At 38.1% G+C, this 19,568-nt stretch overlaps 1 protein-coding gene and 1 long non-coding RNA gene across 3 annotated transcripts in view; both read left to right on the forward strand.

The window, feature by feature from the left end:
* Positions 1 to 19,568, forward strand: part of LOC132514653 (uncharacterized) — a 196,323-nt gene that overhangs the window by 95,062 nt on the left and 81,693 nt on the right. The window lies entirely within an intron of this gene.
* LOC132516095 (HIG1 domain family member 1A, mitochondrial-like) lies at positions 6,468 to 6,996 on the forward strand. Its single transcript, XM_060142501.1, has one exon. It carries the CDS (start codon positions 6,468 to 6,470, stop codon positions 6,747 to 6,749), a length of 282 nt encoding a protein of 93 aa, XP_059998484.1. The 3' UTR covers positions 6,750 to 6,996.

The following is a 19,568-nucleotide window of genomic DNA, read 5'->3' on the forward strand; positions in this document are numbered from 1 at the left end:
TTGAAGTCAGAAAATGTTATGTCTCCAGATTTGTTCTTCTTTCTCAAGATTGCTTTGGTTATTTGGGGTCTTTTTGTGGTTCATACAAATTTTAGAACTTTCCCCTCCTATTTCTGGTAAAAAAAAATGCCACTGGAATTTTGATAGGGATTGTACTGAATTGCTTTGGGTAGTATGAACATTTTAACTATATTAATTCTTCCAGTCCATTAGCATGGAATATTTTTCCATTTATTTGTGTCTTCTTCAATTTCATCAATGTCTTATAGTTTTCAGTCTACTGTTGTTTTATATTGTAGTAGGTCTTGAAATCAGACAATGTGAGTCCTCCAACTTTCTTATTTTTCAGAAAAAAGAAATTGGTTACTCTAGTTACTTGCAATTTCCACATAAGTTTTAGGATTGTCTTCTCACTTTCTACCAAAAAACCTGGTGAGATTTTGTCAAACTTACTGGTAATTTTTAGGAAAGGTATCATCTTAGCAATGTTGAGTCTTCTGGCATAAATATGATTTAGTGCTCTATTTATTTAGGTCTTCTCTAACTTCTCATAGCATGTTTTGTAGTTTGCAGTGTACAAGTTTTTTTTACAGTTGTTATATTATTTCTGCATTTCATATTTTGATATTGTTATAAATGGCATTTTAAAAGTTTTTCTATTTTTTTGCTAGTGTATAGAAGTATGATTGATATTTTTGAAAATTGTTATTGTATAATGCAACCTTGCTAAAATCACATATTAGTTTTATAGCTGTTTTGTAGAAGAGGTTGGATTTTCCACATAGATGATCATGTCATTTGCAAACAAGGAGACTTTTACTTCTTTTCTAGTCTCAATGACTTTTATTTCTTTTCTCAGGTTATTGCACTACTAGAATCTCCAGAGGAATATTGAATAGAAGAGGGAAGGTTGATTTGAATTGCCAAATCAACATTACTATAAGTGAAAATCCATACTGATGTTTTTATAAACCTTCCAGATGATTTTAATATTTACCCAGTATGGAGATATATTAACATACACAAAATTTCATTACTGTTGAGATATACTAATCTGCTTCACTGTCTCCTCATGCACTTGGTTTCAGTTCCTTGCACATGCCAAGTTTATTACCATATTAGAAATAGGGGTAATGTTTGATATAGGGAGCCGCAAGATGAGCAGGAATCACACTCTGTTTCTTGCTTTTGTTTCTGTCATCATGTTAGCATCCATCTTCCAGACTGACTTTCTCCACAAATCAAGAACCTTGGCTGCTGACAATTCTAGGCTCATGTCTTTCCAGCTTCACCACCTGAGAAAAAAGAGCTTATTATCACCTACCTCAGCTTAAACAAACATGGCAAGGGACTCTGGTTTCATTGGCTTAAGCCATGTGCTCACCCACTGAACCAATCTGTGTGGCCAGGGTGTTAGGACTTTGTGACTGGCATGTCCAGTGTTAGGTGCCATGGCAAGGGAGGAAAGGTCCTAAATCACTCGTTTAGGCTACATGTTAGAGTAGGGAATGAGGCAAGGGGAGCAATGGTGCTCCATAAGGAAAGTGAGTGATAACAACATGGCCAAGTGTTAAATCACTGGGAACTTAGGCATTTCCTTGGTTTATGTCTTATACAGTTCTCAAGAGGTTCTTTCATGATGTTTCATGTATGAGATGTTAATACTTATTATTTTGAGGATATGAAGTAGAATAAGCTCAAAAGAAGTGTTATACTGTTCAGTACTCAGTCATGTCCATCCCTGCCAGGCCTTTCTTGTCAGCTTAACACACCTTCCTTGGTTGAGTGTACTGGCACTGCTGGACCTCTGCTGATGGTCTCTCTTTTAGCATCTTTTATAGGTTTCCCTACCTCATGGAGGGCTAAGAACTTTGCTTCCACACAAGAAATATTTGAAATGTTAGATTCCGGAGGATATGCACACAATAGCACTTAATAAATATTTGTCATATTGAATTGAACCTGAAGAAATGAATTTACCAATGGGAAGTAGATAATGAAGGAGGGGAAGAGGGAGTCCAAGGTAAGCCATAGGGGAGCTTTGCACAGGCAGGTAAGCTTGAACACAGTGTTCTAAAAATCACTTCAAGTAAATAGCTGCTTTAAACCTGCATGAACCTGCAAGAGATTTTCTGTGACAGCAACCAGGTGAGGAGTTTATTAGCATCTCCCCTTCACTGGGCCACATTCTGTTGCCAAGAATACTGATGCTACCCTCCACTTGAACTGTAGTAAACAACAATTTACCACTCATATTTTAGGAATGTGAATGTTGCAACAACAAAATACTCATTGACAGACATTAATCACTTTCTGAGCCAAGAAGGAGAAAAACTACACAGAAATGGGCTTCCCTGGTGGCGCAGTGGTTGAGAGTTCACCTGCCGATGCAGGGGACACGGGTTTGTGCCCCGGTCCGGGAAGATCCCACATGCTGCGGAGTGGCTGGTCCCGTGAGCCACGGCCGCTGAGCCCGCGCGTCCGGAGCCTGTGCTCCGCAACGGGAGAGGCCACAACAGTGAGAGGCCCACGTACCATAAAAAAAAACCCAAAAAACAAAACAAAAAAAAACTACACAGAAACAATAGAACCCAAATGACAGATGGGACTGAGGGGTGTTCAGGACCTCATTGAGACACCTGTGATCATGCTGTAGACAGGCTTTCCTAATTAATTTCTCAAAGTAAACTAAAGCAAGCACGTATAACCTTTGTATTCCCAGTGCCTAACACTGCATTGGCAGAGTTAAAAGCTGATTTGGTAATGAAGGCTTTCTTCTTACCATCTGATTGTAATTAAATGACTAATTTGTCTTTCCCTCAACACCAGATTATAAATTCTGTGAGGGCTGGGATCACATTTGACTTGTTTACCCTCATTGCTCAAGATCCAGTGCACATAAGTAGATGCTTAGCAAATATTGTTGACATGAAAATGAAATGATAGGAAATCAGGAGAGAACAGAATGATTGAGCTTCTACTGTGTGCCACGCATTTTGATAGGTGCTTATGCATTACAGTAGGTACCTCACTTTTATTCCCCATGACAACTCTGGTAGATATAAATTAATAGCATAATTTTACAGTTAAAACTGGGAAGGACAGGGCTTCCCTGGGAGCGCAGTGGTTGGGAGTCTGCCTGCGGATGCAGGGGGCGCGGGTTCGTGCCCCGGTCCGGGGGGATCCCGCGTGCCGCGGAGCGGCTGGGCCCGTGGGCCGTGGCCGTTGGGCCTGTGCGTCCGGAGCCTGTGCTCCACAGTGGGAGAGGCCGCAACGGTGAGAGACCCGCGTACAGAAAAAAAAAAAAAAAAAAAACTGGGAAGGACAACTTAGAGTGTTGAGTATTAACTATTTGCTGGGCCCTACGCTAGGAAATTTACATATATTATCCATATGTAGATCTTCAAAATACCCTGGAGTATTTTTCTCCATATCTTACAAATTTACAGAAAAAAACTGGCATGTAGTTAATAAAAATGATGCTAATATTTAGATCCATATCTTCTGATTACAAATTGAGTACAAATAATTAAATGTTCACTGAATGAATTAAGGGATTAGTGGTTCTTATTAATTAATTTATTGATTCATAGATATTTATTTGCCCATAAAACTCTTATGAAAAGCAACTTTGCCAGTAGCACTTATTGTAAACAAAAATAATTTTAAGATCATTTTTCACCTGAAAAACCAAAATTTGTACTTGAAAATCTCTTCTAAAATTTACTTCATCCTCTACTTACAGCTTGTATCACATTTAAATTATTTCTGACATAATTATTAAATCATAATCCAAGAAAACTCTTCATAAGATCTTTAAGTAATACACTCAAGTATTTAAGAAGTCTCATTTTTATATATATCTTGTTGAAACTCATTTTATCTCCTTTTTTAATGGAAAATGCAATAAAAAGATTTTTAATATCTTATCCCTTATTTTACTGAATAGAATCCTGCCTTTATGTTCAGTGTTATTCTGTAAATAAATCTGGACTTTTAAAGACTAATTTTAATAGCAACAATACTATTTGTAACATACTTTTTCTTTTCTTGGCCTTAGTAAAATATTCTAATAATTTAACTATGAAATTACATACCCTTTCATTTCCCAGATCCACACCCTAAAGCCTTCCTTATTTTTTATTTATCTCACCAGTTAGCCTCCTTTAGTGACATTTACTGACAGCTCATTCCTTTTCCTACTTTTCTGTTATAAGGTCTTACTTTTCAGTGGAGGTCACAGTTTTGAAAGCTGTGGCCACAAATGCTTTTATGGTCCTTTGGATGAGCTAAATCAAAAGGGCAATGAAAGGGACACATTTTGCAACCAGATGGCTCTGTAATACACAATTAATTTTCTAATTTCTGCATGAAAATTAAAAATATATAGTTTGATTACAGAATGTATTTCATATATATGCAAGCACTTAAAACCTTTCTAATTATGTATGCAAGGCCTAAACCAATATCAAGAACTAATGTCAGATTCAGAGCAGAATCTTAAAATATTGCTAATCCATTTTAAAATGTAAATGAATTAGTCATTTGGAGAATGCAAATTAAAATGACAAAATACCACTACATACCCATTAAAATAACTCAGTGAAACAGACAATTTTCTAGGAAAATACAAATTATCACAATAGAATCAGTCATAGGAAACCTGAATAGACCAAGAATTAACTTTTACTCAATTAATCAATAAGAAAAAGGTACTCGAGAAAATGAGTTAATGACATACTTTTTTGTCAGGTTGACAAAAATTTTAAAAGGACAGTAATATCTACTTTTGGTGATAGCTTAGGGAGGCAAATACTGTCATATATAGTTGATAATAAAAAGAGTTGCTAATACTTTCTTATGAATAAATTGCCAATGTTAATCAAAAAAGGGAAAATGTTTTTTCTTTTGGTCTCTGAAAATTTTCTTTTAGAAATTCTTCCTAACCAACTAAAGATGTAAATTAAGATTTTTCTATAGGCGTGTTAATCATAAAGAACATTATTTTAAAAGAGTGAAAAATTGGAAAGATTCTAGATTTCCTTGTATAAATTTTATTACATGAAAATATGATCATAAAAATGAACTGATATTTCAATATGTTAATGATAGAGTGTTGAACTTAAAAGCTCTTATTATACTCTAAGGAATCAACAAAATACAACTACACACAACAATATAGAGGGTTCTCACAAAGATATTTCACTAAAAGAAGTCAATCACAAAAAAATATGTATTATATTATTCCACCTATATAAAGTACATAAACAGGTAAAAACAATTTATGCTGTTAGAAATCAAGATAATGTTTAACTTTTGGGGAGATAATGACTGGAGGAGAACAGAAAGGGGTCCCTGGGGATGATAGTAATGTTCTTTTCTGAATATTGGTCCTGATTGCATGGGTGTGTTGTGAAAATTCTTCTAACAAATGACAGAAGCCAAGGTTTTCATGTACTAAGCTCTAAAGAGGAGCCAGAAAAGATATAAATAAGATATTATGTAACATAAATACTTTAAATAACCCTCCTTGGCCTGATTCTAAATCCTCATACAAAAGGATATTGATAAAATAACCAGTTCATTCTTCCCTTATCTCTTCATTCATTCAACAGTTAATTATTGAGAATTTCCTGTGTGCCAAGTCCGCTTCTAGTTAATAAAGTGAGGAAAACCATTAGGTCACTGGTCTCATGGAATTTATATTCCAGCTGGGAAGATAAACAATAAACATTGTAATATTCCATTGAAAATTAATATGTATCACTTAGTGTTAAAAGCTATACAGAGATTAATCCTTTGTCAGTTGCTTCATTTGCAAATATTTTCTCCCATTTTGAGGGTTGTCTTTTCATCTTGATTATGGTTTCCTTGGCTGTATAAAAGCTTTTAAGTTTCATTACGTCCATTTGTTTATTTTTATTTTTATTTCCATTACTCTATGAGGTGGGTCAGAAAGGATCTTGCTGTGATTTATGTCATAAAGTGTTCTGCCTATGTTTTCCTCTCAGAGTTTTATAGTGTCTGGCCTTACATTTAGGTCTTTAATCCATTTTGAGTTTATTTTTGTGTATGGTGTTAGGGAATGTCCTAATTTCATTCTTTTACATGTAGCTGCCCAGTTTTCCCAGCACCACTTATTGAAGAGGCTGTCTTTTCTCCATTGTATGTTCTTGCCTCCTTTGTAAAGCAGCCCATGCAGCTCTTTATCAAAAAAAACCAAACAACCCAATCCGAAAATGGGCAGAAGATCTAAATAGACATTTCTCCAAAGAAGACATACAGATGGCCAAACAAATACATGAAAAGATGCTCAACATCACTAATCATTAGAGAAATGCAAATCAAAACCGTAATGAGGTATCACCTCACACCAATCAAAATGGCCATCATCAAAAAATCTCGAAAAGCAGAAGCCGGTTGGAACCTGCGACGTCTTGTAGTTGTCTGAAGATCCTTCAATCACTATGTCAGGCGACACAGATGATTCTCTTTCTTCATATGATGAAGATCACGGATCTAAACTTATCCAAAAAGCTAGAGAGGCATCATTTGTCCCCACTGGAATGGCAGGTTTTGCAACAATCGTTGCATATAGATTATATAAATTGAAGAGCAGGGGAAATACTAAAATGTCTGTTCACCTGATCCACATGTGCATGGCAGCCCAAGGCTTTGTTGTGGGAACAATGACTCTTGGTATGGGCGATTCCATGTATCGAGAATTCTGGGCAAAACCTAAACCTTAGAAGAGGAGACGTTGTCTTGGTCTCATTGGTGGTGCTTGCTTTAGTTAGACATCTCATATTGAGGTTATATGTTTATGTTGAAAATAAATTCTTTGGGTCGGACAATAACATGGTAATTTGAATACTGGCTTCCTTTCTTGCAGGCTTGATTTGCCTGGTGACCAGGTTACTGGTGACTAGTTCACTAGCTAGGTCATTCAGGGGAGGCAGATTAGCACAAAAACATGTCATTTTTAAATGCTCTTGATAGTGGTACAATGTCCACCTTCTTAAACTCTTCTGATGAAATTAGTTTTAAAGAGGACAACATGCCAATCCTGATAATGCTCCCAGTTGCTGCAGAATATCATATGCTTTTGATGTAATATAGGAATCCTATTTACCCCAGTTAATTTAACTCTTTCTGACTGCCTTGTGGACTGAGTACTGTTTTAAGGGCTGGTTGGCTCTAGAGGAACCCTTTCAAAACAGTGCACAGAATACAACATTATAAACCTCCTGGCAACTATATGTGTGTTTTTAAGCCAAACCTAAAAAGCTAGTAAGAGAGCTGCTTTGAAGTAGTATTTATTTCAGAATCATAGTTGTAAACATGAGAATAACTTAACTGTAGATCCCCATTTAGCTCGTTTGTAATTGCAGAATTATATTTTGCTGCTGTTATATTAGAATAATTTTGTGTCATTTTGAAATAGAAATATGAATTTTAAGTGCTAATGCAAGGGTAAACGAAAAACACTTTTTAAATGTGTGCAGTATGTTTATTTTCTCTATAAGAATCATAAATGTTTAACTAAATAAATTGCCTATAATGGAAGTGATTTATGAGCAAGCTGGTTTGGTCAGACGTTATACAAACTTTGGTATACTACAGAATGCTTTGTTGTACTTGTGAAATTCTCTTGTCTAACCTGAGTTTACATTCCATGATGATAACATGGTAAATGTAGTGTTATTAAAGTAAGTGAACACATCAAAAAAAAAATCTAGAAACAATAAATGCTGGAGAGGGTGTGGAGAAAAGGGGACCCTCCTGCACTGTTGGTGGGAATGTAAATTGATACAGCCACTATGGAGAACAGTATGGAGGTTCCTTAAAAAACTAAAAATAGAACTACCATATGACCCAACAATCCCACTACTGGGCATATACCCTGAGAAAACCATAATTCATAAAAGAGTCATGCACCCCAGTGTTCATTGCAGCACTATTTACAATAGCGAGGACATGGAAGCAACCTAAGTGCCCATCAACAGATGAATGGATAAAGAAGATGTGGCACATATATACAATGGAATATTACTCAGCCATAAAAAGGAACAAAATTGAGTTATTTGTAGTGAGGTGGTAGGACCTAGAGTATGTCATACGGAGTGAAGTAAGTCAGAAAGAGAAAAACAAATACCGTGTGCTAACACATATATGTGGAATCTAAAAAATAAGCACTGATGAACCTAGTGGCAGGGCAGGAATAAAGACACAGATGTAGAGAATGGACTTGAGGACACGGGGCGGGGGTAGGGGAAGCTGGGATGAAGTGACAGAGTAGCACTGACATATATGCACTACCAAATGTAAAATGGATGGCTAGTGGGAAGCTGCTGCATAGCACAGGCAGATCAGCTCCATGCTTTGTGACGATTTACAGGGATGGGATAGGGAGGGTGGGAGGGAGACTCAATAGGGAAGGGATAAGGGGATATGTGTATACATATAGCTGATTCAATTTGTTGTACAGCAGAAACTAACACAACATTGTAAAGCAATTATACTCCAATAAAGATGTTAAAAAAAAGATTTGGTACAAAAATGAAGAAAATAAGTAAAAGCTATACAGAGAATTTTAAAATGAAAGATAGGATGGTGACTGAGTTGCTGCTTAAGACTGGGTTGAGAGAGATGGCCTAGCCAAAGAGATATTTAAACAGAGATGTGCAAAGAAAGAGCCAGTGATGAAAAATCAGGTATAAGAAACAGCATTTCAAAGAAAGAATGACTTCTGCATTTGACCTCAGGCAGCTGGGTGGGTCAGTGTTGCTGTTTATGTAGGAGTATGGGAAGGGCGGCCAGCTGATATAGGAGAGTGGAGAGGGGCTGCATTTCTCAAGTGTGAAATACGTTTTTTGCTACTTTTGAATGAGTCTGGGCCTTAAAATATTTGAAATTAATTTGAAGGACTAAAGTAAAATCCTGGTCACGTGTAAACAGGGTCATAGAAGCAGCTGGGGTTGGAGGAAGGTATTAGGCAGAACTATATTTATATCAACAATTTGAATGAACCTAAATAGAAGATGAAGGCTAGTTGGGAGATTCATTAAGAGAAAATGTTAAGCCAAAGTTTGTTATTCCATTAACAATGAGGATATAATTCAAGATACTTTTATTAGATGGGGTGACTTAGCATTACTGTCCAGAGGTATAACATTGTCTTCCTATAGTGTAAACTTATAGAGTAAGGTGGTTACTGGTTTCTCTTATTGTACTTTTGTCAGCTCTGGGATTGATTCATTACAACTGATACTCTGGATAAGACAGATTCCATGCTTTCCTTTAACAAATATTTTCTGAGCATAGTGATAGGTATAGAGGATATAATGTTAATAAGAGATTGTTTTCTGCCCTCAAAATGATCACCATCTGGAAAGAAATAAGGGAAAAGTAAATTGTCAATTAAGACATAAAACGTTAAGTGTTATCCCGGGGGCGAGAATGAGATGATGTGAGATGAATTTAACCCAGTCAGAAGGGGGATTGGAGAAGTTAGGGAATGCTTCCCAGGGGAGTGATATCTATTCTAAGACTCATCAGATGAGCATGAGTCATTCATGTGACAGCAGAATGTAGAAGTGGATGGGTGATGGAGAGGGGGATGGAGATGTAGCCTGGGGATACAGAGAAGGTGGATGGAGCTCAGTATATACAAGTACAGTGTGAGGTGTGAGAACTGTGACTGGAGTGGTAAACCAGAGGTGGAACATGAAAGACATTATCAATCATATAATGGGGCTTGAACTTCACACTGAGTACAAAGGAGAGTCGTTAGAAGGTTTTAAATAGGACAGTAAAAGCATCCGATTGGTACTTTAGAAAGACTCTGGCTCTATGGTGAAGAATGGTTGAAACAGGGCTGCGTTGCTAGCACATATGTTGTGTGAATTAGAAAAACAACTTGTGAATTAGAAAAATGTGTTCCCTCTGGGCAGAGAAATGATCAAATAGTGCCCCCTCGACTTTAGTCTTGGGAGTTGAGTTTGGACTGTATTTCACCCCTACTCTCCTTGCCCCTGACGAGGCTGGGTGCTTTCAAGCAGAGCACAACCTACACAATGGTTCACAGTGGCTCTATTTGCAAAGGGTTATGTAGGAATCCAAGTGAGTGATGCTGGGGACATGAACTAAGGATAGAGACAGGTGGAGGACTTTTTGAGATATTTAGAATTGACAGGATTTGGTAACTGGTTGCAAGAGGGTAAGGAAAGGGAGTGGAAGAGTTTCTGTATGTGTATGTGTGTTCAAATATTCATTACTTCATCCTTCCCTCACTCCTCTTTTTTTCTCTTCCCAGGATGCAGTCCTGTCTCCAAAGAACTCACTGTACAGTTGAGGGGTGTTAGGGAGGTGTATGTCAGATATGTAAAGAAGTAAATGCATTTGGAAGTTAGATTCTGTATGAAGAGTGGAGAGTTGGACACAAAAGAAAGAGTGCTCTATTCTGCTTGAGAGTGGGGGAGACAGTCAGGAAAGGCAGTAGGGGTAGGATTTTGAAAGGGGGGCATATGGTCAGAAGGCAGAAAAGGGAGGCTGAATATGGTAGGATTAGAAATGGAGAAGGATGAAAGGGGTATGGTGTTCCTGATAAAGACCCAAAGACATAAAACAGTGTGTACTTTTGGGAAAACTGAAAGTCCTTGACTGATTAGATGTGAGACGGTACAGTAAGAGATAGGGAAGTGGAAGCAAGGGCCTCAGGGTGGCAGGCCTGGCACTCATTCATTTGACACATATTTTGGTCCTTTTGTCCTTGGTGCCTGGAAAAAGTGATGTAGAGTCATAGTCTCTGCCTTTGTGGCATTAGTCTTTATTTTTAAAATAGTTTAAGAGCTATTTTGGTTTTGCACATTACTTTGGGGGCAATGTGGCAGACATATTGGGGAGGGTAGAATGAAGACACAGAGTTTATTTTTGTGTATAGTGTTAAAGAATGTTCTAATTTCATTTTTTTACTTGTAGCTGTCCACTTTTCCCACCATTTATTGATGAGACTGTCTTTCCTCCATTGTATAGTCTTGCCTCCTTTGTTATAGACTAATTGACCATAGGTGTGTGGATTTATTTCTGGGTTTTCTATCCTGTTCCATTGATCTATATTTGTTTTAGGTTAACACCATACACAAAAACAAACTCAAAATGGATTAAAGACCTAAAAGTAGAACCAGACACTACAAAAATCTTAGAGGAAAACATAGGCAGAATATTCTTTGGCATAAATTGCAGCAATATCTTTTTCGAGCTGTCTCCTAGAGTAATGGAAATTAAAAAAACAAAACAAAAACGGGACCTAATTAAACTCAAAAGCATTTGCACAGTAAAGGAAACCATAAACAGAAAAAAGACAACCCACAGAATGGGAGAAAATATTTGCAAATGACGCAACTCACAATCAATTAATTCCAAAATTTACCAACAGTTCATGCAGCTCAGTAGCAAAAAAGAACTCAATTTAAAAAAATGGGCAGAATGGGGGAGACCTTCAAGATGGCGGAGGAGTAAGACGTGGAGATCAACTTCCTCCCCACAAATACATCAGAAATACATCTACATGTGGAACACCTCCTACCGAACACCTACTGAACACTGGCAGAAGATCTCAGACTTCCCAAAAGGCAAGAAACTCCCCATGTACCTGGGTAGGGCAAAAGAAAGAAAAACCAGAGACAAAAGAATAGGGACAGGACCTGCACCTCTGGGAGGGAGCTGTGAAGGAGGAAAAGTTTCCACACACTAGGAAGCCCCTTCACAAGTGGATATGGGGGGTGTTGGGGTGAAACTTCAGAGCCACAGAGGAATGCACAGCAACAAGGGTGCAGAGGGCAAAGCGGAGAGATTCCCACGCAGAGGATCAGTGCCGACCAGCACTCACCAGCCCAAGAGGCTTGTCTGCTCACCTGCCGGGGCGGGTGGGGGCTGGGAGCTGAGGCTCGGGCTTCGGAGGTCGGATCCCAGGGAGAGGACTGGGGTTGGCTGCGTGAACACAGCCTGAAGGGGGCTAGTGCACCACAGCTAGCTGGGAGGAGTCCGAGAGCAAGTCTGGACTTGCCTAAGAGGGAAGAGACATTTAGGGGTGTGCAAGGAGAGGGTATTCAGAGCACCACCCAAACGAGCTCCAGAGACGGGTGCGAGCCACGGCTATCAGCGCGGACGTCAGAGACGGGCCTGAAACGCTAAGGCTGCTGCTGCAGCCACCAAAAAGCCTGTGTGCAAGCACAGGTCACTATCCACACTTCCCGTCCCAGGAGCCTGTGCAGCCCTCCACTGCCAATGTCCTGTGATACAGGGACAACTTCCCCAGGAGAACACACGGCACGGACTCAGGCACTTGCAACGTCACACCGGCCTCTGCCGCTGCAGGCTCGCCCCACGTTCCGTACCTCTCCCTTACCCCGGCCTGAGTGAGCTGGAGCCCCTGAATCAGCTACTACTTTAACTCTGTCCTGTCTGGGTGGGGAACAGATGGCCTCAGGCGACCTACATGCAGAGGCGTGGCCAAATCCAAAGCTGAACCCCGGGAGCTGTGCGAACAAAGAAGAGAAAGGGAAATTTCCCCCAGCAGTCTCAGGAGCAACGGATTAAATCTCCACAATCAACTTGGTGTATCCTGCATCTCTGGATACCTGAATAGACAACAAATCATCCCAAAATTGAGGTGGTAGACTTTGGGAGCTACTGTAGAGTTGGGGTTTGCTTTCTGCATCTAATTTTGTTTCTGGTTTTATGTTTATCGTAGTTTAGTATTTAGAGTTTATTATCATCAGTAGGTTTGTTAATTGATTTGGTTGCTCTCTTTCTCCTTTTTTAAAATATATATATATATTTTTTCCTTTTTCTCTTTTTGTGAGTGTGTATGTGTATGCTTCTTTGTGTGATTTTGTCTGTATAGCTTTGCTTTTACCATTAATCCTAGGGTTCTGTCTATCTGTTTTTCTTTGTTTTTTTGTTTTTTTTTCATATAGTTTTTAGTGCTTGTTATCATTGGTAGATTTGTTTTCTGGTTTATTTGCTCTCTTCTTTCCTTTTTTTATTATTAAAATTTTTTTAAAATAATTTTTAAAAGCTTTATTTCATGTTTTTCTTTCTTTCTTTCTTTTTTTCTCCCTTTTCTTCTGAGCCAATGTGGCTGACAGGGCCTTGGGGCTCTGGCCGGGTGTCAGGCCTGTGCCTTTGAAGTGGGAGAGCTGAGTTCAGAACACTGGTCCACCAGAGACCTCCCGGCTCCACATAATATCAAATGGCAAAATCTATCCCAGAGATCTCCATCTCAATGCTAAGGCCCAGCTCCACTCAATGACCAACAAGCTACAGTGCTGGAACTCTATGCCAAACAACTAGCAAAACAGGAACACAACCCCACCCATTAGCAGAGAGGCTGCCTAAAATCATAATAAGGTCACAGACACCACAAAACACACCACAGGATGCCATCCTGCCCACCAGAAAGACAATATCCAACCTCATCCACCAGAGCACAGGCACCAGTCCCCTGCACCAAGAAGCCTACAAAACCCACAGAACCAACCTTAGCCACTAGGGGCAGACACCAAAAACAATGGGCAATACGAACCTGCAGCCTGAGAAAAGGAGACCCCAAACACAGTAAGTTAAACAAAATGAGAAGACAGAGAAACACACAGCAGATGAAGGAGCAAGGTAAAAACCCACCAGACCTAACAAATGAAGAGGAAATAGGCATCTACCTGAAAAATAATTCAGAGTAATGATAGTAAAGATGATCCAAAATCTTGGAAATAGAATGGAGAAAATACAAGAAACATTTAACAAGGACCTAGAAGAACTAAAGAGCAAACAAACAATGATGAACAACACAATAAATGAAATGAAAAGTTCTCTAGAAGGAATCAATAGCAGAATAACTGAGGCAGAAGAACGGATAAGTGACCTGGAAGATAAAATAGTGGACATAACTACAGCAGAGCAGAATATAGAAAAAAGAATGAAAAGACTTGAGGACAGTCTCAGAGACCTCTGGGACAATATTAAATGCACCAACATTCGAATTATAGGGTCCCAGAAGAAGTAGAGAAAAAGAAAGGGATGAGAAAATATTTGAAGAGATTATAGTTGAAAACTTCCCTAATATGGGAAAAGAAATAGTCAATCAAGTCCAGGAAGTGCAGAGAGTCCCATACAGGATAAATCCAAGGAGAAATATGCCAAGACACATATTAATCAAACTACCAAAAATTAAATACAAAGAAAAAATGTTAAAAGTACCAAGGGAAAAAAACAAATAACATACAAGGGAATCCCCTTAAGGTTAACAGCTGATCTTTCAGCAGAAAATCTGCAAGCCAGAAGGGAGTGCCAGGACATATTTAAAGGGAAAATCCTACAACCAATATTACTCTACCCAGCAAGGATCTCATTCAGATTTGACAGAGAAATTAAAACCTTTACAGACAAGCAAAAGCTAAGAGAATTCAGCACCACCAAACCAGCTTTACAACAAAGGCTAAAGGAACTTTTCTAGGTAGGAAACACAAGAAAAGGAAAAGACCCACCATAAAAACCCAAAACAATTAAGAAAATGGTAATAGGAACATACATATGGATAACTATCTGAAAGTAAATGGATTAAATGCTCCAACCAATACGCACAGACTGGCTGAATGGGTACAAAAACAAGACCCATATATCTGCTGTCTATAAGAGACCCACTTCAGACCTAGGGACACATACAGACTGAAAGTAAGGGGATGGAAAAAAATATTCCATGTAAATGGAAATCAAAAGAAAGCTGGAGTAGCAATACTCATATCAGACAAAATAGACTTTAGAATAAAGACTATTGTAAGAGACAAAGAACGACACTACATAATGACCAAGGGATCAATCCAAGAACAAGATATAACAATTGTAAATATTTATGTACCCAACATAGGAGCACCTCAATACATAAGGCAAATGCTGAGAGCCATAAAAGGGAAATTGACAGTAACACAATCATAGTAGGGGACTTTAATACCCCACTTTCGCCAATGGACAGATCATCCAAAATGAAAATGAATAAGGAAAAACAATCTTTAAATGATACATTAAACAAGTTGAACTTAATTGATATTTATAGGATATTCCATCCAAAAGCAACAGAATACAGTTTCTACTCTTATGCTAATGGAATATTCTCCAGGATAGATCATATCTTGGGTCACAAATTAAGCGTTGGAAAATTTAAGAATATTGAAATCATATCAAGTATCATTTCCGGCCACAACGCTATGAGACTAGATATCAATTGCAGGATAAAAAATCTGTAAAAAATACAAACACATGGAGGCTAAACAATACACTACTAAATAACCAAGAGATCACTGAGGAAATCAAAGAGGAAATCAAACAATTTCTAGAAACAAATGACAATGAAAACACAATGACCAAAAACCTATAGGATGCAGCAAAAACAGTTTCAAGAGGGAAGTTTATAGCAATACACTCCTACGTCAAGAAACAAGAAACATCTCAAATAAACAACTTAACCTTACACCTAAAGCAATTAGGGAAAGAAGAACAAAAAAACCTTAAAGTTAACAGAAGGAAAGAAATCATAAAGAACAGATCAGAAATAAATGAAAGCAAAAAGGAGACCCCAAACACAGTAAGATAAGCAAAATGAGAAGACAGAAAAACACACAGCAGATGAAGGAGCAAGATAAAAACCCACCAGGGTTTCCCTGGTGGCGCAGTGGTTGAGAGTCCGCCTGCTGATGCAGGGGACACGGGTTCGTGCCCCAGTCCGGGAAGATCCCACATGCTGCGCAGCGGCTAGGCCCGTGAGCCATGGCCGCTGAGCCTGCGCGTCGGAGCCTGTGCTCCGCGATGGGAGAGGCCACAACAGTGAGAGGCCCACGTACCGCAAAAAAAACAAAACAAACAAAAAAAAAACCCACCAGACCTAACAAATGAAGAGGAAATAGGCAGTCTACCTGAAAAAGAATTCAGAATATGAAAGTAAAGATGATCCAAAATCTTGGAATTAGAATACACAAAATGCAAGAAACATTTAACAAGGACCTAGAAGAACTAAAGATGAAACAAACAATGATAAACAACACAATAAGTGAAATGAAAAATACTCTAGATGGGATCAATAGCAGAATAACTGAGGCAGAAGAACGGATAAGTGACCTGGAAGATAAAATAGTGGAAATAACTACTGCAGAGCAGAATAAAGAAAAAAGAATGAAAAGAACTGAGGACAGTCTCAGAGACCTCTGGGACAACATTAAACACACCAACATCAATCCAAAAAGAAGATATAACAATTGTAAATATTTATGCACCCAACATAGGAGCACCTCAATACATAAGGCAAATACTAACAGCCATAAAAGGGGTAATCGACAGTAACACATTCATAGTAGGGGACTTTAACACCCCACATTCACCAATGGACAGATCATCCAAAATGAAAATAAATAAGGAAACACAAGCTTTAAATGATACATTAAACAAGGCAGACTTAATTGATATATATAGGACACTCCATTTAAAAACAACAGAATACACATTTTACTCAAGTGCTCATGGAACATTCTCCAGGATAGATCATATCTTGGGTCACAAATCAAGCCTTGGTAAATTTAAGAAAATTGAAATTGTATCAAGTATCTTTTCCAACCACAACACCATGAGACTAGACATCAATTACAGGAAAAGATCTGTAAAAAAAATACAAATACATGGAGGCTAAACAATACACTACTTAATAACGAAGTGATCACTGAAGAAATCAAAGAGGAAATAAAAAAAATACCTAGAAACAAGTGACAATGGAGACATGACGACCCAAAACCTATGGGATGCAGCAAAAACAGTTCTAAGAGGGAAGTTTATAGCAATACAAACCCACCTTAAGAAACAGGAAACATCTCGAATAAACAACCTAACCTTGCAACTAAAGCAATTAGAGAAAGAAGAACAAAAAAACCCCCAAAGTTAGCAGAAGGAAAAAAATCAGATCAGAAATAAATGAAAAAGAAGTGAAGGAAACAATAGCAAAGATCAATAAAACTAAAAGCTGGTTCTTTGAGAAGATAAACAAAACAGATAAACCATTGGCCAGACTCATCAAGAAAAAAAAGGAGACGACTCAAATCAATAGAATTAGAAATGAAAAAGAAGAAGTAACAACTGACACTGCAGAAATTCAAAAGATCATGAGAGATTACTGCAAGCAACTCTATGCCAATAAAATGACAACCTGGAAGAAATGGACGAATTCTTAGAAATGCACAACCTGCCAAGACTGAATCAGGAAGAAATAGAAAATATGAACGGACAAATCACAAGCACTGAATTTGAAACTGTGATTAAAAATCTTCCAACAAACCAAAGCCCAGGACCAGATGGCTTCCCAGGCGAATTCTATCAAACATTTAGAGAAAAGCTAACACCTGTCCTCCTCAAACTCTTCCAAAATATAGCAGAGAGAGGAACACTACGAGGACACCATCACCTTGATACCAAAACCAGACAAGGATGTCACAAAGAAAGAAAACTACAGGCCAATATCACTGATGAACATAGATGCAAAAATCCTCAACAAAATACTAGCAAACAGAATCCAACAGCACATTAAAAGGATCATACACCATGATCAAGTGGGGTTTATTCCAGCAATGCAAGGATTCTTCAATATATGCAAATCAATCAGTGTGATAAACCATATTAACAAATTTAAGGAGAAAAACCACATGATCATCTCGATAGGTGCAGAGAAAGCTTTTGACAAAATTCAACACCCATTTATGATAAAAACCTGCAGAAGGTAGGCATAGAGGGAACTTTCCTCAACATGATAAAGGCCATACATGACAAACCCACAGCCAACGTCATCCTCAATGGTGAAAAACTGAAAGCATTTCCACTAAGATCAGGAACAAGACAAGCTTGCCCACTCTCACCACTCTTATTCAACATCGTTTTGGAAGTTTTAGCCAAAGCAATCAGAGAAGAAAAGGAAATAAAAGGAATCCAAATCGGAAAAGAAGAAGTAAAGCTGTCACTGTTCGCAGATGATATGATACTATACATAGAGAATCCTAAAGATGCTACCAGAAAACTACTAGAGCTAATCAATGAATTTGGTAAAGTACCAGGTTACAAAATTAATGCACAGAAATCTCTGGCATTCCTATACACTAATGATGAAAAATCTGAAAGTGAAATCAAGAAAACACTCCCATTTACCATTGCAACAAAAAGAATAAAATATCTAGGAATAAACCCACCTAAGGAGACAAAAGACCTGTATGCAGAAAATTATAAGACACTGATGAAAGAAATTACAGATGATACAGATAGATGGAGAGATATACCATGTTCTTGGATTGGAAGAATCAACATTGTGAAAATGTCTCTACTACCCAAAGCAATCTACAGATTCAATGCAATCCCTATCAAACTACCACTGGCATTTTTTCACAGAACTAGAACAAAAAATTTCAAAATTTGTATGGAAACACAAAAGACCACGAATAGCCAAAGCAATCTTGAGAACGAAAAACAGAGCTGGAGGAATCAGCCTCCCTGACTTCAGACTGTACTACAAAGCCACAGTAATCAAGACAGTATGGTACTGGCACAAAAACAGAAAGATAGATCAATGGAACAGGATAGAAAGCGCAGAGATAAACCCACGCACATATGGTCACCTTATCTTTGATAAAGGAGGCAGGAATGTACAGTGGAGAAAGGAGAGCCTCTTCAATAAGTGGTGCTGGGAAAACTGGACAGGTACATGTAAAAGTATGAGATTAGATCACTCCCTAACACCATACACAAAAATAAGCTCAAAATGGATTAAAGACCTAAATGTAAGGCCAGAAACTATCAAACTCTTAGAGGAAAACATAGGCAGGATACTCTATGACATAAATCACAGCAAGATCCTTTTTGACCCACTTCCTAGAGAAATGGAAATAAAAACAAAAATAAACAAATGGGACCTAATGAAACTTAAAAGCTTTTGCACAGCAAAGGAAACCATAAACAAGACCAAAACACAACCCTCAGAATGGGAGAAAATATTTGCAAATGAAGCAACTGACAAAGGACTAATTTCCAAAATTTACAAGCAACTCATGCAGCTCAATAACAAAAAACCAAACAACCCAATCCAAAAATGGGTGGAAGACCTAAATAGACATTTCTCCAAAGAAGATATACAGACTGCCAACAAAGACATGAAAGAATGCTCAACATCATTAATCATTAGGGAAATGCAAATCAAAACTACAATGAGATATCATCTCACACCAGTCAGAATGGCCATCATCAAAAAATCTAGAAACAATAAATGCTGGAGAGGGTGTGGAGGAAAGGGAACACTCTTGCACTGCTGGTGGGAATGTGAATTGGTACAGCCACTATGGAGAACAATATGGAGGTTCCTTAAAAAACTACAAATAGAACTACCATATGACCCAGCAATTCCACTACTGGGCATATACCTTGAGAAAACCATAATTCAGAAAGAGTCATGTTCCAAAATGTTCATTGCAGCTCTATTTACAATAGCCCAG

Source organism: Lagenorhynchus albirostris, chromosome 2, assembly GCF_949774975.1.
Source record: "Lagenorhynchus albirostris chromosome 2, mLagAlb1.1, whole genome shotgun sequence".
Taxonomy (NCBI): domain Eukaryota; kingdom Metazoa; phylum Chordata; class Mammalia; order Artiodactyla; family Delphinidae; genus Lagenorhynchus; species Lagenorhynchus albirostris.